Source organism: Bombina bombina, chromosome 5, assembly GCF_027579735.1.
Source record: "Bombina bombina isolate aBomBom1 chromosome 5, aBomBom1.pri, whole genome shotgun sequence".
Classification (NCBI taxonomy): Eukaryota; Metazoa; Chordata; class Amphibia; order Anura; family Bombinatoridae; genus Bombina; species Bombina bombina.
This window is the reverse complement of record NC_069503.1, coordinates 58,505,641-58,531,899: the sequence shown is the minus strand read 5'-3', so window position 1 is coordinate 58,531,899 and position 26,259 is coordinate 58,505,641. Positions and strand designations below refer to the sequence as shown.

The following is a 26,259-nucleotide window of genomic DNA, read 5'->3' as shown; positions in this document are numbered from 1 at the left end:
AAATGATTTAAAGTTTTCACATCCAGGATGAGTCTGAACGAATATTCTTTCTTTAAGACAATGGACAGATTTGAATAAAAACCCAAACCCTGTTCCTGCTGAGGAACGGGGACAATCACCCCTGAGAGCTCTAGGTCTGAAACACACTTGCCTCCACAGGGTTTGTTGGAACATGAGAAAGAAAGAATCTTCCCATGGGAGGTTTATTCTGAAACCTATTCGATACCCTGGAGATACAATATCCTGAATCCAGTGATTTTTAACAGAATCTGTCCAAATGTTTTGAAATAATTTCAATCTGCCCCCCACCAGTTGAGCTGGTTTGATGGCCGCACGTTCATGCAGACTTAGGGGCTGGATTTGGCTTCTTATAAAGCTTGTATTTATTTTAATTCAGAGATGGTCTCCAATTAGAGTTAGAGGCCTTAAGGGAAGGAGATTTTTTTTGTACTCTATTCTGACGAAAGGAACGAAAACGATTGGGAGTTTTAAACTTACCCTTAGATTTCTTATCTTGAGGCAGAAAAACTCCCTTTCCCCCAGTAATAGTGGAGATAATATAATCCAATTGAGAGCCAAATAAATTATTTAAATTATTACCCTGAAATGAGAGATAGTAATCTAGATTTAGACACCATGTCAGCTTTCCAAGATTTAAGCCATAAAGCTCTTCTAGTTAGAATAGCTAAAGACAAAGATGTAAAATCAAGTTTAATGACATCAAATATTGCATCACAAATAAAATGATTAGCATGTTGAAGTAAAAGTACAATGCTAGACAGTTCAGGATCTGATAACTGCTGTTCTAAGATGTCCAACCAAAAAGTTGAAGAAACAGCAACATCAGCCATAGAAATAGCAGGTCTAAGAATATAGCCAGTATGTAAATATGCTCATCTAAGATAAGATTAAATCTTCCTTCTAAAGGATCCTTAAAAGAAGTACTATCTTCCATAGGAATAGTAGTACGTTCTTCAAGAGTGGAAATAGCCCCATCAACCTTAGGGACTTTTCCCCAAAACTCTAAATTGGCCACAGGTAAAGGATACAACTCCTTAAACCTAGAAGGAGGGTTAAAAGACGTACCAAGCTTAGACCATTATTTAGTAACCATATTAGGGATAGCATCTGGAATAGGAAAAACTTCAGGAGTAACTTCAGAAGTTATAAAAACAGAAGTCAAACAATTACTAGTTTTGTTATCAAGAGGACTAGACTCCTCAATACCCAAAGTAAATAATACTTCCTTTAATAAAGAACAAATATATTCAATCTTAAATAGAAAAGAAGATTTGTCAATTTCAGTCTCTGACACAGGATCCTCTGAGCCAGAGAAATCCTCATCAGCAGAGGATACTTCAGTATGTTGTCTGTCAATACAAATTTCATCAGATTTATGACAAGTTTGGAAAGATCTTTACGTTTATTAAAAGGCGGAAAAGCAGTCATAGCCTTCTCTATGGCGGCAGCAATATAATTTTTCATTTCTGCAGGAATGTCATGTACATTAGACTGTGATGGAATAACAGTAGATGTATATGTACTTATAGAAACATTATCAGCATGTAATAATTTGTCGTAACAAGTGCCACATATTTGAGCTGAAGAAATAAGGTTTGATGGAATTGTGTTCATGCAGCTTAGTTCCTACAGTAACATCAGAGGCAGGATCAGTTTGAAACATCTTGCAAAACGTAAAAAAAAAAAGAAAAAAAAAGAAAAAATAACATTTAAACTAAATATCCAATTTCCTCAAAATAGCAGTTTCAGCAATGGGGAAAAAATGCTTATGATAAAATTCTTATACAAAAGTAAAATCAAAAGCAAACATCATAGCCCTCTATAAACAAATGAGAGCAGCGAGCAAAAGAGGGAGAGTCTTTATATAACACATTTTGGCGCCAAGAATGAAGCAAACAAAGATGACGCAAATACAGAGGTAAAAACTTTTGGCGCCAAAGCCAACACAATAAAATGACGCAACTTGCGTCATAACAGGTGCGACTTCTCACCCAAAAAAATAGCGACAACAAAGAAGGAATGACACGACTCACGTCCCAGCAGGCGCAACTTTGCGCCAAAAATGTTGATGCCAAAAAACAACATAAATTACACTTACCTGATGATTTTATTTCCATCTGTATGAGGAGAGTCCACGGCTTCATTCATTACTTGTGGAAAATACAGAATCTGGCCACCAGCAGGAGGCAAAGACACCCCAGCCAAAGGCTTAAAAACCTCCCCCACTCCCCTCATTCCCCAGTCATTCTGCAGAGAGAACAAAGAACAGTAGGAGAAATATCAGGGTATAAATGGTGCCAGAACAAAAATAAAAATGTAGGTCCTCCCACAGGAGAAAGGCGTGGGAGCCGTGGACTCTCCTCATACAGATGGAAATGAAATTATCAGGTAAGCATAATTTATGTTTTCCACAGCTTCATTCATTACTAGAGGACACTGAATGAAAATGGGAGGGTAAAAAGAGAGACGGACCCTATTCTGAGGGCATCACAGCCTGCAAAATCTTTCTCCAAAAAGCTGCTTCCGCCAAAGCAAAAACATCAAATTTGTAAAACTTTGCAAAAGTATGTAAGGAGGACCAGGTAGCCGCCTTACAATCTGCTACATAGAGGCCTCATTCTTGAAAGCCCACAAAGAGGCCACAGCTCTAGTTGAGTGAGCTGTAATTCTCTGAGGAGACTTATGGCCCACTGTCTCATAAGCCAAGCAAATCATGCTCCTCAACCAAAAGGATAGGGAAGTGGAAGAAGCCTTCTGCCCTTTGCGCTTCCCCGAATAGACAACAAACAATGCCGAAGTCTGTCTGAATTCCTTCGTAACCTGAAGATAGAACTTCAAAGCTCGAACCACATCCAAATTATAAAGTAACCTTTCCTTCCAAGAAGAAGAGTTAGGATACAAGGAAGGAACCATGATCTACTGACTGATGTTGCGATCAGACACAACCTTAAAACCAGGTAAGGAGGCTCACATTGCAAGGCCGCCAATTCAGAGACTCTGCATGCCGAAGCAATAGACAGTAGGAAAAGAACCTTCCAAGTTAGTAATTTAATGTCAAGCAAATGCATAGGCTCAAACGGAGCCCTTTGCAAAATCTTATTCACCAAATTTAAGCTCCAAGCAGGAGCGGAATGTCTAAATACAGGCCTGATCCTATACAGGGCCTGAACAAAAAACTGTATATCAGGAAGCTCAGCAAACTTCTTGTGTAACAACACAAATAAAGCTGACATCTGTCCCTTTAAGGAACTGGCAGCAAGTCCCTTCTCCAACCCGTCCTGGAAGAAGGAAAGTATCCTGGATACCTTGACCTTATGCCAAGGATATCCACATTCCTCACACCAGAATAAGTAGGTCCTCCACACCTTATGATAGATGCGTCAGGTGACCGGATTCCTAGCTTGAATGAGAGTATCAATCACTCTTTTAGAAAACCCTCTCTTGGCTAGGACTAAGCGTTCAATCTCCACACAGTCAGCCTCAGAGAATCTAGATTTTAGTGCACAAAGGGACCCTGTACCAGCAGATCTCTGCGACAGGGTAACCTCCATGGAGGAGACAATGACATCCCCACCAGATCCGCAAACCACATCCTTCGTGGCCACAACGGAGCAATCAGAATAGTTGATGCTTGCTCCTGCTTGATGCGGGCCACTACTCAAGGAAGAAGTGGTAACGGTGGAAATATGTAGATGAGGTTGAACCCCCAAGGCACTGGTAAGGCATCTATCAGCTCTGCCTGGGGATCCCTGGACAGCGACCTATATCTGGGTAGCTTGAAGTTGAGTCTGGACACCATGAGATCCATCTCCGGGGTTCTCCATCTGTTGCAAATCTCCGCAAACACCTCAGGATGGAGAGACCATTCCCCTGGATAAAACGATTGTCTTCTGAGAAAATTTGCTTCCCAGTTGTCCACACCCGGAATGTGGATCACTGACAGTGAACAGTTGTGAGTTTCTGCCCCATTCCAGAATTCGAGACACTTCCCTTATGGCTAGGGAGCTTCTCGTTCCCCCCTGATGGTTGATGTAAGCCTCGAAGGTAATGTTGTCCAACTGGAACCTGAGAAACTGGGACAAACCCAGGAGGGGCCAAGCCCTCAGAGCGTTGAAGATCGCTTGAAGTTCCAGAATGTTGATCGGAAGGAGCGACTCCACTCGAGTCCACCTGCCTGTGCCTTCCTGGCACCCCATCCTGAGAGGCTTGCATCTGTAGTCACAATCTCCCAATATGGTCACAAGAAGGCTGTCCCCTGGGACAGCCGATCCAGACAAATACACCAAGAGAGGGATTATCTTGCTCGGTTGTCCAGAGAAATCTGTTGGGATAGATCCGTGTGATCGCCATTCCTTTTACTCAACATGCACAACTGAAGAGGTCTGAGATGGAACCACCTGGCGTATAAAATGACATCTATGCTGGATACCATGAGCCCAATCACCTCCATACACCGGGCCACAGATGGCCTTGAGGAGGTCTGAAGGGCAAGACAGCTGTACGCAATCTTGCAACATCTCTGATCTGTAAGGAATATCTTCATGGATATGGAATCTATTATCGTTCCCAGGAATTCCACTCTGTTGCTGGGAACCAGAGAACTCTTTTCTAAGTTTATCTTCCATCCATGAGATCGAAGTAGAAGAGCTATTGAATGGTCCTCTGCTAGCCTGCAGGATGGAGACTGGACCAGGATGTCGTCCAGATAAGGCGCCACTGAAATACCTCTGGATTTTGCAACTGTGAGCAGAGCACCCAGAACCTTTGTAAAGACTCTTGGGGCAGTAGCCAGACCGAAGGGGAGAGCCACAAACTGGAAGAGCTGGTCCAGAAATGCGAATCTCCGGAACTTGAAATGATCCTTGTGAATTGGCGCATGAAGGTAAATGTCCTTCAAGTCTATCGTAGTCATGAACTATCCCTCTTGAATTAAGGGCAGAAAAGACCTTATCGTCTCCATATTGAACGATGGGACCGACAGAAACTTTAGGTCTAGAATCGGGCGAAACATGCCCTGCTTCTTTGGGACCATGAAAAGGTTTCAATAGTACCCTAGACCTCTTTCTGCTAGAGGTACTGGTACAATTACTCCTAGAGAAGAGAGATCCCTCACGCACTGTAGAACAGCATCACACTGGAATCTGCCCCTGGGCGGGAGAAACTTGAACCCTATCCTGTAACCCTGGGCGATGACCTCCAGCACCCAAGGATCCTGCATGTCTCTCATCCAAGCCTCCGTGAAAAGAGATAGCCTGCCCCCTACACGATCCAGAGACGGATCGGGGGCTGCCCCTTCATGCATATTTTGTCTCGGCAGATATCTTGCTCTGCTTGACCTTATTCCAAGACTGAGATGGTTTCCAAGATCCATTGGACTGCTCGGGTTTTGCGGCAAGCTGCTGGCCTTGGGACTTGTCTGAACAAAAGGGACAAAAATTAGGACCCTTAGGCTTATTCTTCTTATCCTTCAGTAGAAAGGCACCCTTGCCCCCCTTGACCATGGATATGATAGAGACCAAAAAGAACTTTCCCCTGAAATGGAAGGGAGAGTAATCTAGATTTGGAAGTCATATCAGCAAATCACGACTTCAACCACAGAGTTCTCCGGGCTAGAACAGAAAACAGATAAATGAATTAGCTACCCTCAAGGCCTTAATTCTTTCCTGTATCTCATCGAAGGGAGTTTCCACCTCAATCATCTCTGACAGGGAGTCACACCAATAGGTAGCAGCTCCGGCCACCGCAGCGACCACCGCTGTAGGCTGAAATAAAAACCCTGTGTGCTGAAACATTTTTCTTAACATGGTCTCTAAATTTTCATCCATGGGCTCCTTAAACGATTAACTATCCTCGAACGGGATAGTGGTGCGCTTAGCGAGCATGAAGATAGTGCCATCCACCTTAGGGACAGACCCTCACAATTCTAGCTGAGAGTCAGGAATGGGGAACAATTTCTTAAATGAAGAAGGAGAGAAAGACGATCCAAGTCTCTCCCATTCATTCTTAATAATATTAGCCATCTCTACGGGCACTGGGAAAGTCTGAGGCACTACCCTGTCCTTGTAAACCTATCAAGCTTAGGAATCTAAGGATCCTCAGGTAACTTCGGTTACGGAACCTCTAAAGTAGCTAGCACCTCTTTCAGCAGAAAGCGTAAGTGCTCCATCCTAAACCTAAAGTCTGGTTCCTCCGCAGCAGGATGTTAAGATGTTGTGGATTCCGCTCCAGAGAGAGCATCCTGCGAAGTATTAGAGTCGCTTCTTTAGCGGATTTAGTTAAAGAGGGAGTACCATCTAATGCATCAGAGTCCTCCATAGCTTGCGCCTTTAATCTGGACTATAGAAAAATATAAATGGCACTTTTATACCCCAATGACTAGGGCACTTACCACCTCCTATGACTCAGGGTCACAGAGAAACCGCTTTGTCTCCTGCAACCGACGGTCAGGAAAGAGGAAGTTAATGAGGCCACACCTGGTCACATGGAGTGCCATGTAGGACCACCTGTCAGGGTGCCAGGAATCAGACTGAGACGAGAAGTGCAAAAATAATCACACCTTTATTAATAGCAAAAAATAATAAAAAGTCCACAAGTCAAATAACAAGCCAGGAATCAAAAACCAGAGCTGGTAGTCAGACGAGCCAAGTCAGGAGCCAAAGTGAATAGTCAGACGAGCCGGAATCAGGAACAAGGAAAACAGCAGAGTCAGGAACAAGCCAGAGATCAGGAACCAGGAGGGACGTCAGATAGCCAGGTAATATACAGGAGCTGCATCTCTCTCTCTCTTTTTATATTTATGCAAATTGCTCTTGGGTCTCCCTAAGAGTAAAGGGGAAACCAGACGTGGACTCCTTGCACACATGCCCTTAGAGAGATACAACTGCACCTCACTGACGAGGCCCAAAGAAGGCCGAAACAATCGTCTGGGGTTGTTGCTTCCCTTGTTCAGAGAAGAATTGCCTGGTATTTCGGCGCTGGACTGTCATTGGGCAGGATCAGACTGATATGCTACAGGATATTTTTTCTCTGTGAAGGGGCATAGTGTGCTAAAAGAGTATGCACCCTGAGTGGCACTCAAAAATGAACAGGCACGGAAGTTTTTCCAGCTTTTGTTCTGTCTCAGCTGAGTGCATCTCTCTCTCTTTTTATATTTATGCAAATTGCTCTTGGGTCTCCCTAAGAGTAAAAGGGGAAACCAGACGTGGACTCCTTGCACACATGCCCTTAGAGAGATACAACTGCACCTCACTGACGAGGCCCAAAGAAGGCCGAAATGATCGTCTGGGGTTGTTGCTTCCCTTGTTCAGAGAAGAATTGCCTGGTATTTCGGTGCTGGACTGTCATTGGGAAGGATCAGACTGATATGCTACAGGATATTTTTTCTCTGTGAAGGGTCATAGTATGCTAAAAGAGTATGCACCCTGAGTGGCACCCAAAAATGAACAGGCACGGAAGTTTTTCCAGCTTTTGTTCTGTCTCAGCTGAGTGCATCTCTCTATCTTTTTATATTTATGCAAATTGCTCTTGGGTCTCCCTAAAAGTAAAAGGGGAAACCAGACGTGGACTCCTTGCACACATGCCCTTAGAGAGATACAACTGCACCTCACTGACGAGGCCCAAAGAAGGCCGAAACGATCGTCTGGGGTTGTTGCTTCCCTTGTTCAGAGAAGAATTGCCTGGTATTTCGGCGCTGGACTGTCATTGGGCAGGATCAGACTGATATGCTACAGGATATTTTTTCTCTGTGAAGGGGCATAGTGTGCTAAGAGAGTATGCACCCTGAGTGGCACCCAAAAATGAACAGGCACGGAAGTTTTTCCAGCTTTTGTTCTGTCTCAGCTGAGTGCATCTCTCTCTCTTTTTATAAATATACAGGAGCTCTCACAAACAGGTCTGAGACAATACAAAGGCAAAGCATACTGAACAGAGGCCCTTTAAATAATAAGTGATGACATCACAATTCTGAGACTGCATCCAGTCACACATGAATGATGCACACCAGTCTGGCCATAAAAGGAAGTGCAGGAAATGAGCAGCATCCCCCACAATGCACCATAGTCTGCAAGAGAGGTGAGTAAAATGGCTGCCAGCAACACATGGCAAACAAAACAGGTAAAAACCCTGACACCGCCCCTGCAATAGGGAAAAAATGTGCCAAACAAATCAGGCTGTGCAGTTATACCAAATGAAAGAAAAACCTGACTGTTCGCACATTGCCAGAGCCTCATCTCACACATATTACAGCATAAAACACAATAAACAATTATGTATAAATCCCCCCTGTTCAATAATCCCCTTCCAGAGATATTAACCCTTGATTCTACACAGATAAATAGGAGTCACACTGTGTCTTCTTGCATTATCATATGTGTATAATAAATGAAACGATCTTACCAGAATCTATGCCATGGAACAGGAACACTGCCTCTCAAGTTTGACAGTGTAGTAGCATTGCTCCTGACATGGACTTGAGTGCAGAAAGCAGGCAGCAAAACTCATCAATGCTGTTTGCTTATGGAGCTGTTAATATGAGTCGGGATGGTTTCGCAGAAAGACTCTCCCTGCATCTCCGGACTCTAACTTTCATCCATGCTCTCACTAAGAGGCTGACAGGACTACTTAAAATTCCAGTCCCATCTCGAAGAGTACTACCCTCCATAAGAGACTACTCCGTAATCTTCTGACACTTCTCTACCAACCTCCTGTGACGAAAGGCAAAGAATGACTGGGGGATGAAGAGAGTGGGGGAGGTATTTAAGCATTTGGCTGGGGTGTCTTTGCCTCCTCCTGGTGGCCAGGTTCTGTATTTCCCACAAGTAATGAATGAAGCCATGGACTCTCCTCATATTAAGATTGAAATGATGCAATAAAAAGTAGCATTTTGCTTCATCGCAAACCTAAAATTTTGAAAAACAGACTCCAAGTTACAACTAACTGGAACCCCAGGTAAGAAAAAAATACCTAAATTCTCCCATAAACATAATTTTCATGCTGAAACTGTTAGACTGCAAAGGGAAATAAACACAGACCTGACTCATGGCAAATATAAACAATATCTAATAAAATGTTTATAATATAAAGTGCCAAACATAGCTGAGAGTGTCTTAAAAAATTATATATACTTAACCAGAAGACACCCATCCACATATAGCAGACAGCCAAACCAGAACTGAAACATATCAGCAGAGGTAATGGTAGAGGAGTATAATGCCAATCTGTAAAGGGAGGCAGCAGATGAATCCCTGCAACTGATTTACAGAGTGCCCTATTATAGATTTCCCATAGGTGAAAACACGGTATCATCAGGCAATACTCCCTTCACATCCCTCAGACAAACACTGTACTTTGAGAGCAATTGGGCTTCAAAATGCTTAGAAGCGCCAATCACAGAAGAAAATCAAGCACATCTTGCTTCCCCACCTCCAAAGGAGGCAAAGTTTGTAAAACTAAGGTATGAGTGAGGTGGGAGGTTTGGGAAATTTTGCTCCCTCCTGGTAGGAATGTATGTCCCATACGTCACTAGCTCATGGACTCTTGCCACTTAAATAAAAGAAACATTGCATATCATTATATAGTAAAAAACATAATTTATGTAAGAACTTACCTGATAAAATTCATTTCTTTCCTATTAGCAAGAGTCCATGAGCTAGTGACGTATGGGATATACATTCCTACCAGGAGGGGCAAAGTTTCCCAAACCTTAAAATGCCTATAAATACACCCCTCACCACACCCACAATTCAGTTTAACGAATAGCCAAGAAGTGGGGTGATAAGAAAGGAGCGAAAGCATCAAAAATAAGGAATTGGAATAATGGTGCTTTATACAAAAAAATCATAACCACCACAAAAAGGGTGGGCCTCATGGACTCTTGCTAATATGAAAGAAATTAATTTATCAGGTAAGTTCTTACATAAATTATGTTTTCTTTCATGTAATTAGCAAGAGTCCATGAGCTAGTGACGTATGGGATAGCAGATACCCAAGATGTGGAACTTCCACGCAAGAGTCACTAGAGAGGGAGGGATAAAATAAAGACAGCCAATTCCGCTGAAAAATTAATCCACTACCCAAATCAAAAGTTTCAATTTTTATAATGAAAAAAACTGAAGTTATAAGCAGAAGAATCAAACTGAAACAGCTGCCTGAAGTACTATTCTACCAAAAACTGCTTCTGAAGAAGAGAAAACATCAAAATGGTAGAATTTAGTAAAAGTATGCAAAGAAGACCAAGTCATTACTTTGCAAATCTGATCAGCAGAAGCTTCATTCTTAAAAGTCCAGGAAGTAGAAACTGACTTAGTAGAATGAGCCGTAATCCTCAGAGGCGGGGATTAACCCGACTCAAAATAAGCATGATGAATCAAAAGCTTAACCAAGATGCCAAAGAAAAGACAGAAGCCTTCTGACCTTTCATAAAACCAGAAAAGATAACAAATAGACTAGAAGTCTGTCTGAAATCTGAGTAGGCTTCAACATAATATTTCAAAACTCTTACCACATCCAAAAAATGTAAGAATCTTACCAAAGAATTCTTAGGATTAGGACACAAGGAAGGGACAATAATTCCTCCACTAATGTTGTTAGAATTCACAACTTTAGGTAAAAATTTAAATGAGGACAGCAAAAACCACCTTATCCTGATGAAAAATCAGAAAAAGGAAATTCACAAGAAAGAACAGATAATTCAAAAACTGTTCTAGCTGAAGAGATTTCTAAAAAGAACAATACTTTCCATGAAAGTAATTAATGTCCAAAGAAAGCATATGCTCAAACAGAAAAGCCTGTAAAGCCTTCAGAACCAAAATAAGACTCCAAGGAGGAGAAATTGGCTTAATGACAGGCTTGATACGAACCAAAGCCTGAACAAAACAATGAATATCAGAAAGATTTAGCAATTCTTACTGTGAAACAGCACAGAAAAAGCAGAGATTTGTCCTTTCAAGGAACATGCAGACAAAATCTTATGAAGAAACTATAAAATCCTAGGAATTCTAAAAGAATGCCAAGAGAATTCATAAGAAGAGCATCATGAGATGTAAATCTTCCAAACTCGATAATAAATCCTACTAGACACAGATTTACGAGCCTGCAACATAGTATTAATCACTGAGTCAGAGAAACTTCTATGACTAAGTACTAAGCGTTAAATTTTCATACCATCAAATTAATAATTTGAATTCCTGATGAAAAAAACGAATGTTAAGATATAAGGTCTGGCCTTAATGGAAGTAACCAAGATTGGCAACTGGACATGCGAACAAGAACCATATACCAAAACCTGTGTGGCCATGCTGGAGCCACCAGCCACACCAAAGATTGCTCTCTGATGATTTAGAAAATCACTCTAAAAAGAAGAACCAGAGATGAAAAAATATAGGCAGATTGATAATTCCAAGGAAGTGTTAATGCATACACTACTTCCGTCTGAGGATCCCAGGACCTGAATAGGCCCCTGGGAAGTTCCCTATTTAGATGAGATGCCATCAGATCTATTTCTGGAAGCCCTCACATCTGAAAAATTGAAAAACATATCTGGGTAAAGAGACCATTCTCCCGGATGTAAAGCTTGATTAACAGAGATAATCCACTTCCCAATTGTCTATACCTGGGAAAAAGACCACAGAAATTAGATAGGAGCTGGATTTAGCCCAAGCAAATATCCGAGATACTTCTGTCACAGCCTAAAGACTGATAGTCCCACCCTGATGATTGACATACGCCACAGTTGTGACATTGTCTGTCTGAAAAAATGTCTCTTCTTCAAAAAGAAACCAAACTGAAGAACTCTGAGAATGCACAGAGTTCCAAAATATCAAATGGTAATCTCGCCTCCTGAGATTTCCAAAACCCATCCTCAGACAGCCTCCCAACTTAAAAGACTTGCATCTGTAGAGATCATGGTCCAGGTTGAAAGAACCGAAGAGACATGTAGAACTAAATGATGGTGATCTTAACCACCGAATCAAAGATAGTTAAACATTAGGATTCAAAGATATAAAAAGTGATATCCTAGAATCCCTGCACTATTATTCAGCATAAAAAACTGGAAAGGTTTCCTATGAAATGAGCAAAGGGAATCGAATCCAATGCTGCAGCCATGAAACCTAAAACTTCCATGCATATATAGCAACTTGAAGGAAATAATAGAGACTGAAGGTTCCGACAAACGGAACCCAATAAACTTGTTACTTGTCTGTTAGAGATAAAAACATTGACACAATCTATCTGGAAATCTAAAAAAGGTGACCCTTGTGTGAGAATCAAGGAGCTTTTGATAAAAAGATCCTCTAACCATGTCTTGAAGAAACAACAAAGTTGAATCTTATGAGATTCTGCAGAACGAAAAGACTGAGCCAGTACCACGATACCGTCCAAATAAGGAACACTGAGAACCTTGAAAAGATTCTTAGAGCTGTCGCTAGACCAGAAGAAAAAGCAACAAATTGGTAATGCTTGTCAAAAAAAGAGAATCTCAGAAAATAAAAAATAATCTGAATGAAAACAGAAAATGAAGATATGCATCTATTGTAAACAAATAATGCCATCACTGACCAAAAAGGCAGAATAGACCAAATAAACACCATTCTAAAAGATGGTACACTTATATGACAGTTCAAAAAGATTTTCTATCTTTGGAACAATGAATAGTCTTGAATAAAACCCCAAAACCCAATTCCTAAAATGAAACTGGAATACCCCAGAAAACTCCAGGTCTGAGCAGCGCTTGAGCCCCAACGGGTGACCAGCCGCACTTCACCAGTACCCAAAACATATAGGTCTGAAACACACTTCAGGAAAGTGTTAGTTTTACTGGAATAGTTGGAATATGATAGAGAAAAAAGACTTCTCACAGACGGTTTTACTCTGAAACCTATTCTGTACTCAAAGTCTAAGAAGTTTGGACCGAATAGAACCAAATAAATTTCAAAAAAGTCTTAACCTGCCCCTTACCAGCCAAGCTGGAATAAGAACCGCACCTACATGCAAATTTGGGGAGCTGACTTTGAACTTTTAAAAGGCTTAATTGAATGAGGAAAAAAACTTCCAATTAAAAACATATTACTTGGAGAAGAATTCAGGATTCCGTTCCTTAGTAAGAACAGAAAACTAATATAAGCTTAAAGTTTTAGTCTTAGAACTCAATCTTGAAGCCCAGAGTAACAGTTAAAGAATTGAATCCAATTATGAACCAAATAATTGATTATCTTGGAAAAAAAGAAATATGGATTAAACCTCATTTGCAAAAATATTTAATAAAATGACAACACAAATGAAATTATTAGCATGTTAAAGGACCAGTCAACACACTGGACTTGCAGAATCAACAAATGCAAGATAACAAGACAATGCAATAGCACTTAGTCTGAACTTCAAATAAGTAGTAGATTTTGTCCTTTTAACAATGCTAAACAAATCATAATCCGATACTTGATCTTAAAGTATCCAACCAGAAAGATGAAGCAATTGCAACATCAGCAAAATAAATTACAGGTCTAAGAAAAGTACCTGAAAATAATTGTCCTTAAATAAGATACGACCATCTGAAGGAAAAAAAATAAATACTATTTGCTATAAGAATAATAGTATATTTAGCAGGAGTAGAGATAGCCCCGTTAACTTGAGGAATCTTTCCTCAAAACTGAAAACTAACTGCCGGCAAAGAATACAATTTAAAAACCTTAAAGAAGGACTAAAAGAAAATTATCAGCCTATTCCATTCCCTAGTATCAGGAACTGGAAAAAAACCTCTGAAGAAACCACAGAAGATAAATAAGCAGAATTGAAATGTTAGCTAGTTTTTAAAATCAAAAGAACTAGTTACTTCAATATCCAAAATAATCAACACCTTTTGAAAAAAGAACAAATGTACTCTATTAAAAAATAAAAAAGTAGATTTGTTAGTGTCAATATCTGATGAAGAAAAATTCTGAATGAGAAAAAACACCATCAGAGAAGGATAATTCATTATGTTGTTGGTCATTTGAAACTTCATCAACTAAAAAAGAAGTTTGAAAAAGACCTAAAAATGTTAATAGAAGGCGGGATGTCAGACAAAACCTTTAAAATAAAATCAGAAAAATATTCTTATAAATTTCTAAGTATATCTTGTACATAAGATATAAAAAGAATAGCAATATATAAAGCATAAATACTAATGGATTCTGCATGTAAAAGTTTATCATGATAACTTATTACAAACCATAGCTAAAGATAAACATTCATAACATTAAAATAAATGAACTTAGCTTTGGTAGGACTGATATCAGTCAACAGGAATCACTCAGCATTTCTTGATACAGGAACAGTGTTTGAATATCTTGCAATATGTAATAGAAAAAAACAACATATAAAGCAAAATTATCAAATTCCTTAAATGACAGTTTCAGGAATGGGAAAAAATGCAAAATAAACAAGCCTCTAGCAACCAGAAGCAACAAAAAAGTGAGACTTAAATAATGTGAAAAAAAGTGGAACAAGTATGACGCCCACATTTTTGGCGCCAAGTATGAAGCCCACATTATTGGCGCCAAGTACAACGCCCATATTTTTTGGCGCCAAGTATGACGCCACATCCTCTGACGCCGAAAACGACGCCCACATTTTTTGACGCAAAAAAATAACGACTGAACACACATGCGTCAAAAAATGACGTAACGGGGGGCGGAGCCAACAAGCAGAGCAGTTGGACGCACATTTCAGGAGCTCCGGCTCTTAACCTAGCTATTGGGGATTAAAGCATACCTTACTCTATACTTTATAAGCCCTATTGAAGATCCCCACAAGACTTTATCATAAGTCACTCTGCTAATTACAATCAATGACTTAGATACTGAATTTAACCCGGATTTATGCCCTATGACGCAGCTATAAGGGAGCAGATTGTGATAGTAGTCACTTGCAGACCAGTGACAGCGAAAGTATGTCCAAAGCTCATAATATCTAGGTGACTGCCTATTACCTACAGCCAAACCACCAATTTAAGGTACCGGAACAGTCTTGGACACTATATCAGTTGTGACCTGGATTGCCCTGAAACGGAAAATGGCGGCCGTGGAAGACTGGGAAAAAACAACTCTGAGCTTAATTGAAACCTCCTTTCGGCTCTTAGAGTTGCAACTGATCGGTGACTTAGCGAGGATAACATCTAGCTGCACCCTAACCACTCAAGCCATACACAGTCAGGAGGAACATGACAAGAAGGAAGCTAGATCGGACACAGCAACTACTAACCACGTGGCTGGAGTGAAAACATCACTTTATACTGCAGAGGGGTATCGGCAGACGAATGAGGGGAGCTGGCGTGCGGCGGATCAGCAGATATCTTGTTTGTCTTCTGCTCCTGGGAACATTTGTCCATTAGGCCTGAGCAGCTGCTCAGAGGTTCTGGAGGACCTTAACCTGGGATGTGACAGGCAACAGCGCTCTCCATGTACCCTAGATGACGCTCTATATGACCTTCGGAACCATTATAGAAAAGAGATCCTCCGGCTGACTAACTACTACGATCTCGAGGCAGACAAGACATGGTTTGTAAGATCAGCTTGGTGTGGCCTGGGACTGGCTCACACGATCTGCAGAGGTTTTGGAGAACTATTCCCATCGCCATATACAGCTCCGCATATTAGCCTGGTCAGCTCCCCAGAAGGAGCGCCTGCAATTTTATATGAACATCAGAGATGCGGAGTGGGTTAACATATGCAAGTTCCATCGGTCACATCATGGCTATGGTTTAATGGAAATATATATATAGTTATATGCCTGATGCTGTCATATGAGACTTTAGTCTGTATACCTGCTAACAAATTAGTTGGTCAGTAATCTCTCATATAGGTGTTTAAACATAGCTGATAAGGCTGAATACACTGATTAGTTCTGTTTTTCTTAGTTTATTCATACCCTAAAAAATGTTTTTCAAATGGTTCACAAATTGTCTATAGCTATATATAATATAGTAGCCTCTCCCTTTAAAGCTGTTAATCTCTTATATAATATGTTTTTGTTACTATACCTGCTTGTATAGCTAGTCTTAATATTTATTGTTTTTTTCTTATTATATACTTCTCAAATCTTATACAAATATTTTAAGTGGGTATGCTTGAACTGATAACATCTAGATCTACCATATTTTATTTACACGCCTGCCTTCTAACTAGTACTGAACTAAATAATTTGCCTAGGGTCAGACCCTCCTGCTTGGGGGAGAATTAAATGTTAATATAGATGTAGTATAGATTTAAGATGTACAATGTTTTGTGCGACATGACAATGTCTAGAAGATTTAATTACCTAAAGTTGGTCGGGGGTATAGTACAGCTATATGAGACTGTGTATGTTACATAGGTTTAATTATCCAGGTCTACAGCAATTACTGCAGTGTAGCATGTGCAGTTTCTTGTACTGCTTTATTGTTTCTGTATCTGGCAACACTTAGCCCTAAGTCAGTACACTAGATGATTTCTGTTAAATACTACCTACGCATTGTGGCTGGCATGCTGCTTGGGTATAGGGCCCATACTCCGGTAGTGTGTTCTGTTACTGCACTAAAGTTAATCAATAGTATTTTAAAACCCAAGACTTAACCAGTAGGCACAACAATTTTGCAGCAAAGATGATAACTTTCTTGATGCTGGTAATTTCTATATGTTAAGGTTAGAGAAATTCACCCAGCCCCACATACACTCCTAGTACTAGTCCAGGTCCAACTCTACTATCTTATACTTTTTGCTTTTAGTTTGTTTCTATATTACTAGGCTCCACCCCCCACCCCTTTTTGGAGCTTATTTATTAAGCTAAGGGACACAGATCCCATCGATGACCCCCTAAAAACTACATAAGATTCCTTCATTATAGTTATGGTTGATAAACTTTTCTATAATATATGTATATGTTTATAGTCTGGAGGACCCAAAAAGGGCCCTATATAATGTCTATTTAAAAAACTTGAGATCAGTTATTTTGTTTTTTAACCACACAGGAAGCATTACAATTTTATACATTATCTTTGACTATTTGTTCTATAACACACATTGTTTTTGAAATGTAAGTCTTCATTAATGATTCAAAATATGGCATGTCATGCTTACTGTATTGGCAGCGTTATATACTTTTGACAATTGCCCTTACGGGTTAAGGGCCTATGTATGTGGTTACTATGCTCTGTACTGTTTTATTATTTGCCTCAATAAAAATATTTATAAAAAAAAAAAAATGACGTAACTACGAACAAACTTCCGGCGTCAACTACGGCGCCGGAAATGACAAAATTTTGCGCCAAAAAAAGTTTGCGCCAAAAATGACGCAATAAATTGAAGCATTTTCTGCCCCCGCGAGCCTAACAGCCCGCAGGGTAAAAAGTCAATTGAAAATTTTCAAGGTAAGAAAAAAATATTTATTCATATGCATTATCCCAAATAATGAAACTGACAGTCTGAATGAAGGAATACTGATTATCCTGAATCATGGCAAATATAAGTTTAAACACATATATTTAGAACTTTACATATAAAGTGCCCAACCATAGCTTAGAGTGTCACAAATAAAATAAGACTTACTTACCCCAAGACACTCATCTACATAAAGTAGATAGCCAAGCCAGTACTGAAACGAGAATCAGTAGAGGTAATGGTATATAAGAGTATATCATCGATCTGAAAAGGGAGGTAGGAGAAGAAATCTCTACGACCGATAACAGAGAACCTATGAAATAGATCCCCTAGAGGAAGACCATTGTATTCAAATAGGCAATACTCTCTTCACATCCCTCTGACATTCACTGCACTCTGAGAGGAAAACCGGGCTTCAGCCTGCTGCGAAGCGCATATCAATGTAGAATCTAGCACAAACTTACTTCACCACCTCCATGGGAGGCAAAGTTTGTAAAACTGAATTGTGGGTGTGGTGAGGGGTGTATTTATAGGCATTTTAAGGTTTGGGAAACTTTGCCCCTACTGGTAGGAATGTATATCCCATACGTCACTAGCTCATGGACTCTTGCTAATTACATGAAAGAAAGCAGCATTACATGATATATGCACACCATGATATAAATATATCAAACACTTGTGCTCTTGATACAAAGGGATTTATCAGACATATAATGTTCCCTTTATATATACAGTATGTGCTATTATCAGTTCTTGTGGCTTCTAACTAACATGAAAACATCTAACAGACATAATATCAAGTTACAGAACATGACACACATATTACATATCCACCACAAAAGAAAGACATAGAGCGCTAGCGTAAATAAAACATAACCTTTATTTTGGTTATTTAAAAACAGGACATATAGTCAATCAAAAGGATAGAGATGGGATACCTCTGGCTGGCAGGCTACCTTGTTTATGTAACTGACCTTCTCATTTTGCTTTTGGTATTGTGTACACATATTACATACCCAGTATACATGTAGGTTATAGTAGCCATTTAAAGGAAACTGATTATGATCACGTATGTACTGGTTACTGATATTGTGTCTCATTAAATAAAATCAGTTTCCCCTCAGTAATTCCTCTGGTATATAACATGTACAATGCTAAGCATCTATTGCTATAAGAAAAGGTTTATCCACATGATGTGCACATTAAATATATCTCCCAGATGTCAATCATTTGAGACTGATGTTCTTGTTTATATAATTCTCTAACACTCTATTAATATAAAGACTCCTTTATTCTGTAAATGTAATTATTTTCTCCCCTATGTAAATCAAACATACAACTCCTAATACTGGCACTAGGGGTGCTTTGGTGGTGAATGGTTGTGTAAACTGGACAGATTTGTATATTCCTTTGTTGTGTTTGGATCATATCACATATATATCAGATAAACTGTGGTGCAAATATATAGAGAAACAAATGACAGCAGGAGAGCACTTCCAATCTGGGGCTTTTATAATTGGGGGGATTTAGAAAGTATTATTTACAATATCAACCCTTTTGATGCTTCTATTTAGAGTTTGTCCTCTTTACAATAATTGTAAAAAGGTTTGTACACTGTGTATATAAAGTCTGTGTGTAAATATTTGGTGTTTTGTGAAACCGGATTTCAATAAAACCCTTTTTTCCACTTTCTAACATGTGAAAGGTTTCTTCCCTTGTGAATACTTTCATGACGTTTCAAATGACTTTTTCTTGCAAAACTTTTTCCACACTCGGTACATATGAACGGCTTTTCTCCTGTGTGAATCCTTTCATGAGTTTTCAGCTTACTCTTTTCTGTAAAACTTTTTCCACACTCTGTACATGTGAAAGGCTTTTCTCCTGTGTGAATCCTTTCATGAGTTTTCAGATTACTCTTTTCTGTAAAACTTTTTCCACACTCTGTACATGTGAAAGTCTTTTCTCCTGTGTGAATCTTTATATGATTTTTTAGACGATTTTTTCGTGTAAAGGTTTTTCCACACTCTGTACAAGTGAACGGCTTTTCTCCTGTATGACTCCTTTCATGCATTTTCAGATCACTGTTTTGTATAAAACATTTCCCACACTCGGTACATATGAACGGCTTTTCTCCTGTGTGAATCCTTTTATGACTTTTCAGACTACTCTTTTCTGTAAAACATTTTCCACACTCTGCACATGTAAAAGGCTTTTCTCCTGTGTGACTCCTTTCATGACTTTTCAGACTACTCTTTTCTGCAAAACATTTTCCACACTCTGTACATGTGAAAGGCTTTTCTCCTGTGTGAATCCTTTCATGAGTTTTCAGACTACTCTTTTCTGTAAAACATTTTCCACACTCTGTACATGTGAAAGGATTTTCTCCTGTGTGAATCCTTATATGAGTTTTTAGATAATTCATTCTTGTAAAAGTTTTTCCACACTCTGTACATGGGAACGGCTTTTCCCCTGTGTGAATCCTTTCATGAATTTTCAGATCACTCTTTTGTGTAAAACTGTTTCCACACTCTGTACATGTGAAAGGTTTTTCTCCTGTGTGAATCATTTCATGAGTTTTCAGACTACTCATTTGTGTAAAACATTTTCCACACTCTGTACATGTGAAAGGCTTTTCTCCTGTGTGACTCATTTCATGAGTTTTCAGACTACTCATTTGTGTGAAACATTTTCCACACTCTGTACATGTGAAAGGTTTTTCCCCTGTGTGAATCCTTTCATGACTTTTCAGATGTCTCTTTTCTGCAAAACATTTTCCACACTCTGTACATGTGAACGGCTTTTCTCCTGTGTGAATCTTTTTATGAGTTTTTAGATGATCCATTTGTGTAAAACATTTGGCGCACTCAGTACATGTGTGTGGTTTCTCACCTGTGTGAATTTTTTGGTGTTCTAGTAGATTAGACTTCCATCTAAAGCGTTTCTCACATTCTGTAGATTTGAAAGGTCTCTCCTTTGTATGAATCATTTGGCTAGACTGTAGACTTTTCCCTTCTTTAATATGTTTTGAAAACTCAGTAAATGTGTGTGGTTTATCCTCTGGGGTAATAATTTCACTAGATAAGGCATAAATGCTGTCCTCTTGTTTGATGACTAAATTACTCTCTGTACATAATGATTGCTTCCCAGTTCCTGCCAATTCACCATCTTCTCTAAATATCTGCTGTGATATCCCCAATGTTTGTGAATAGTCATTGCTGTCTAAGGCTATTGGAGTTTGCGGTATCATTCTGATGCTTCCTGTAGTGAAGGATAGATATGAACTATTGACGTGTTTGTCTGCATAAAAAGAAATGGAAGAAAAATAAAAATTTATGATATAATCCATCTCAATAAAAAAACTTTTTATACACAAAAATGTCTTCCGTTTTTGTATTTTTAAATGTATTTACCTGTAAATCACAAATGAAAAGGGATGACATAGAATTTAAACATTACTACATTATACTAAACTAAATTACTGATTACTGATGAAAACAAGTTATAGGGCCGCATTAAACAAGGTGCGTGTGGATAATGTTCTCAGCCAGGGAACAAGTACATCTGTATACTGGGCAAGAGAGGTGGCATCTACCATCCTCATATAACATTGCACAAGCAAATGCACATACAGCCCTGCCCGGCTCATACTCAACCAGTTGGGTGAGAACATGTTGTCTTAATCATCACAGACTAATAATCAGTGTAATATGTTTTGAGAGAGTAAGAAGCAGTGACCTTATGAGAATCTTTAGCTTTCAGCTGTGGTTGTTCTATTTATATAAACAGCCAAAAACTTTATTAGTTTCATAATACTCACTGTAAAATTAAGCACACAAATCAGTGGTGGTTCTGGGGTGGGGAACACTGGTTGAGTTGTGGGTGTTCCATGAGCGAGATCAGGGCAGGGGAAGATGGAGTTGCAGGATTTATGAGTAATGAACCAGGTTAGGGGGTGAGGTTAGGCAGTTGTTGGACATGATCTGTCTAAAAAGAACTGAGGGGGGAGTAGTGTTTTTTACCCTCCTCCTCAGCCCATCCTCCTCAGCCCAATGGGGGTTGCTCCTTCTTTATAACGTCACTGACACAAATGTTCTTAAAGATGCAGATATAAATATAATAGTTTATAGTCGTTTAATGAGCAATCTATTAAATTTTAGTAGTAATTAAAGTCAGCATGATATCTATTTTACTCACCTAACACATATGAGTTCATGCTGATAACAGGTTTCAATGTCTGTGCTCTGGAAGAAGGTTCCCTTATTCACTCCAGTTACATTAATACCTGATATCTCTCAGTGTTTTGGCCTGTCTGTAAAAAGTATTAAATGGTTTAAATATATAATAATAAATAATGGGTCTGATTAACTGTACGTATGGTATAATTAAAGGCACAAATAACAATTCATGTGATACAGATCAGCTGTTTAGGTTATGACATATGTGATGTTGATTCATCACAAGCATTTAGTACAGTTATCTCAGTGGGTGTTATAATTGCCCCTTAACCCCTTAAGGACCAAGGACGTACAGGGTATGTCCTACAAAAAATGTCACTTAAGGACAAAGGACGTACCCTGTATGCCCTAATGGTTTTCAAGCACTGGAAAAAATTGTGATCGCTTCCAGCTGCTTTCATGTTATTGTAGTGATGCCTCGATATTGAGGCATCCTGCAATAAAAAATTTTAAGCATCCGATGCAGAGAGAGACACTCTGTGGCCCTCTCTGCATCGGCCAGCAATGGTGACGATCGTTGGTGGGTGGAAGCCATAGCAGGGAGGTGAGTGGGAGGCCTATCGCTGGTGCTACATCCGGATCCGGTTCCTTAGTGTCCGGGATTACATGGGGACGGGGCTCGGGAGTGCACGCGTACACTGACATTAACGTTATGTCCGTTGTGCAAGCAGGGAGAGGGAAATAAAATGTTTGTAAAGGGATCAGGGAGGGGGTAGTGTATTGAGGGGGGCAGCTACACTACAGAAAATAGGGTGTTTAGTTTATTTTAGAAAAAAAAAGCAAATTTTTTAGTAAACTGGGTAATGGCAGACAGCTGCCAGTACCTTAGATGGTGGCCATTAGGTCGAGGGGGGAGGCTGAGAGTAGGGTTGCCACCTCAGCCATATTTTCCCGGGCACTTATGAGTTACACATGCTGGAGGGTGTGCAGGGAGGAACATTTATTGTGTTTCTGAACAGCGCTATTCATAGTATTCCCTGCACACCCTGCAGCATGTGTAACTTATAAGTTTTCTGTATTCTAAGGGATGGTGGCAACCCTAGCTGAGAGAGCTGTTTGGGGGGGGGGGGGGTCAGGGAGGTTGGTGGGGTAATGAGGGATCCTACACTTATATATATATATATATATATATATATATATATATATATATATACCTCTATGTTTATACTGGCAGACTTTCTGCCAGTACATAAGATGGCAGTGACAATTGTGGGGTGGGGGGTGGAAGGGAGCTGTTTGGGTGGGGTCAGAGGTGGGATGTGTCAGGTGGGAGGCTGATCTCTACACTAAAGCTAAAATTAGAAATGGAAGATATATAGAGGGCGACTCCTAGTGCAGATCAGTTAGCTTTAAATTCTCCCATTAACAACTCCCCTTGGAAGAATACTCACACAGTAGGAAGCACACTATAGTGCTAATGCAGCCTGCTGGGTATATTGCAGTGGCCCAGCGCACATATACACTCTGGTAATGAACAGTTCCAAGGTTTTTTGCAGGATGTTCCAATAAAACAATAGGAGACTTCAGTGGATAAAAGGAACTTTATAAAAATCAATGAATCATATAAAAACAGTCAGTATCACAGTCATCGCATGATGGTATTGATTAGTTGTTTAAAACAACAAACACAGTCTCCATTACATGGAAAAATGATAACATAAGATTATCTCAGATGATAATGGGAATTTGGCAACGGATGTCTATCACAAGAGGAAACTATCTGTTTAAAAAGTATGTATACATATATTAACTATTAGGTTTGTAAACAAAGCTGTATATCACCCAGTAAACTATCAGTTTGAAATGTATGTGTACAGATACAAATTGTTTAGTTTGCAAACAATGTTGTTTGTTATGTCATATTATGTTTCTATATGTTTATGTGTATATATTATTTTTTGTTTGTTTGTTTGGTAATACATTTTATAACTTTGTGGATATGCACTTTTCAGATTATAGTTAAGCAATGCAGCTTTTCATTAAAAAGGCAAATGCACCTGTTAACTATTAGGTTTGGAAACAATGCTGTATATCACCCAGTAAACTATCAGTTTGAAATGTATGTGTACAGATAAAAATTGTTTAGTTTGCAAACAATGTTGTTTGATATGTCATATTATGTTTCTATATGTTTATGTGTATATATCTTTTTGTTTGGTAATACATTGTATAACTTTGTGGATATGCACTTTTCAGATTATAGTTAAGCAATGCAGCTTTTCATTAAAAAGGCAAATGCACCTGTGAGAATAGAGAAAGGGTGTGCACTGGGTGTAACCCATACCCTAATTGGTTCTAGGTTACATAAATAGGAGACTTCAGCTATTGATCAGTATTACTTGCCTGAGGAAACAGAGTGGTTAACTCTGAGAAACGCGTAGCGTGTTTTACTGACTGTTTTTATATGATTCATTGATTTTTATAAAACTCCTTTTATCCACTGAAGTCTCCTATTGTTTTATTGGAACATCCTGCAAAAAACCTTGGAACTGTTCATTACCAGAGTGTATATGTGCGCTGGGCCACTGCAATATACCCAGCAGGCTGCATTAGCACTATAGTGTGCTTCCTACTGTGTGAGTATTCTTCCAAGGGGAGTTGTTAGTGGGAGAATTTAAAGCTAACTGATCTGCACTAGGAGTCGCCCTCTATATATCTTCCATTTCTACAGATTGCCATAACAATTTAACAGGAGGAGCTGCCCTGCCATCTGGTGCACAGTCAACTGGGACACTGCTGAGTTCCCAGAGCGTTTACCTTGGCATTATCTTTGCCTTCACAATTTGTGAGTATAAAATTTATATCTGATTATATCTGTCCAGTTCTAAATTGGCTACACTAGGAGGCGCCCTTTCTCTTTTTGTCTCAAAGCTAAAATTAAACCTACAAGCAACCTAATTAGCCCCTTCACTGCTGGACATAATATACGTGCAGCAGCAGCATTTAGAGGCCTTCTAACTACCAAAAAGCAATGCCAAAGCCCTATATATGTCTGCTATTTCTGAACAAAGGGGATCCCAGAGAAGCATTTACAACCATTTGTGCCTTTATTGCACAAGCTGTTAGTAAATAATTTCAGTGAGAATCCTAAAGTTTGTGAAAAAGTAAACAATTTTTTTTATGTGATTGGATTTGGCGGTGTGATGGTGGCATGAAATATACCAAAATGGGCCTAGATCAATACTTTGGGTTGTCTACTAAAAAACAATATATAAATGTGAAGGGTTATTTAGGGATTCCTGACAGATATCAGTGTTACAATGTAACTATCGCTAATTTTGAATAAAAATGCTTTGGAAATGGCAAAGTGCTACTTGTATTTATTGCCCTATAACTTGTAAAAAAAAGCAAAGAGCATGTAAATATTATGTATTTCTAAACTCAGAACAAAATTTACAAACTATTTAGAATTGGTGTTTTTTGGTGGTTGTAGATGTGTAACAGATTTTGGGGGTCAAAGTTAGAAATGTTTTTTCCATTGTTCCTCATATTTTATGGGGTTTTTTTATAGTAAATTATATGATATGATGAAAATAATGGTATCTTTAGAAAGTCCATTTAATGGCGAGAAAAACAGTATATAATATGTGTGGGTACAGTAAATGAGTAAGAGGAAAATAACAGCTTAACACAAACACCACAGAAATTTAAAATAGCCCTGGTCCCAAACAGTCAACAAATGGAAAAGTGGTCTGGTCACGAAGGGGTTAAATATGAATCTTCCCAGATATATACAACATAATGGTAGAAAATCTATTTAAGTGGGGTCATATCACAACTTTACAAATATATTATAATATTTGTTTTATATCATTTATATGAAACAATGTTTTCTCCTGAAAAAATGTTAAAAATCAGTTGTTTAAATATGTTAAATTGCATACTGCAGTATTGGTATTGTACTTCCTACTAATTCTCACTGTCAGACATTTTGTCATGTGCTCCACCCCCAGTCCTTTAACTTCTCTTGGTCTATACTGAGTTGTCTTTAATCACACTGCAAGGGTATGTGGGAGAAATGTTCATTTCAATTGTTATCTTGGATAGAGTTAAGAAAATAAAGAATTTGTATTTACATAGAGTGATAATATAATGAGATGTTCTTTTGGCAAATCGAGTCCATTTAAAAGGACCATAAAATATAGAATTACAAAACCAAAGATGCATAATAAAAATACAATGCAATACTAGGATAGATTTTATCCTGGTCAGCCAGATCATGACCCCCCTGATAATGGCTTCAGATATCCTACCTGCACTCTGGTCGGACCATAATATAGTATTGACAAAACTGAAGCAGAAGCTGGACAATAAATCCAACATTATTTCGAGACAAAGTTTTCACGCAGAATTTTCAGACGGAAATAGCTCACTTTCTTGAGACAAACTATAACTCAGTGTCTAACCCTATGCATATTTGGGGAGCACTTAAAGCTTTTGCGAGGGGCATCTTGATAAAAGAATCTAACAAGCAAAATAGGGCCTACCTAACTCAAATTGAGCAGCTTAAACAAGACATTAAGCATCTGCAATATCAACACCATATAACGCATGATGATAGGACACACTGGTCTAGATTTAGAGTTTGGCGTTAGCCGTGAAAACCAGCGTTAGAG

General features: G+C 39.0%; 1 protein-coding gene across 1 annotated transcript in view; it reads right to left on the bottom strand.

Moving 5' to 3' along the window:
• LOC128659847 (oocyte zinc finger protein XlCOF6-like) overlaps positions 1-21,718 on the bottom strand; it is a 122,810-nt gene extending 101,092 nt beyond the window's left edge. Inside the window, exons 1-2 of the mRNA XM_053713424.1 lie at positions 21,603-21,718; positions 19,506-20,705 (exon numbers count right to left, since the gene is read on the bottom strand). Coding sequence (XP_053569399.1) covers positions 19,506-20,705; positions 21,603-21,621 — 1,219 coding nt within the window. The 5' untranslated portion in view covers positions 21,622-21,718. The remainder of the gene's footprint in view (positions 1-19,505; positions 20,706-21,602) is intronic.
• Positions 21,719-26,259: the final 4,541 nt, after the last annotated feature.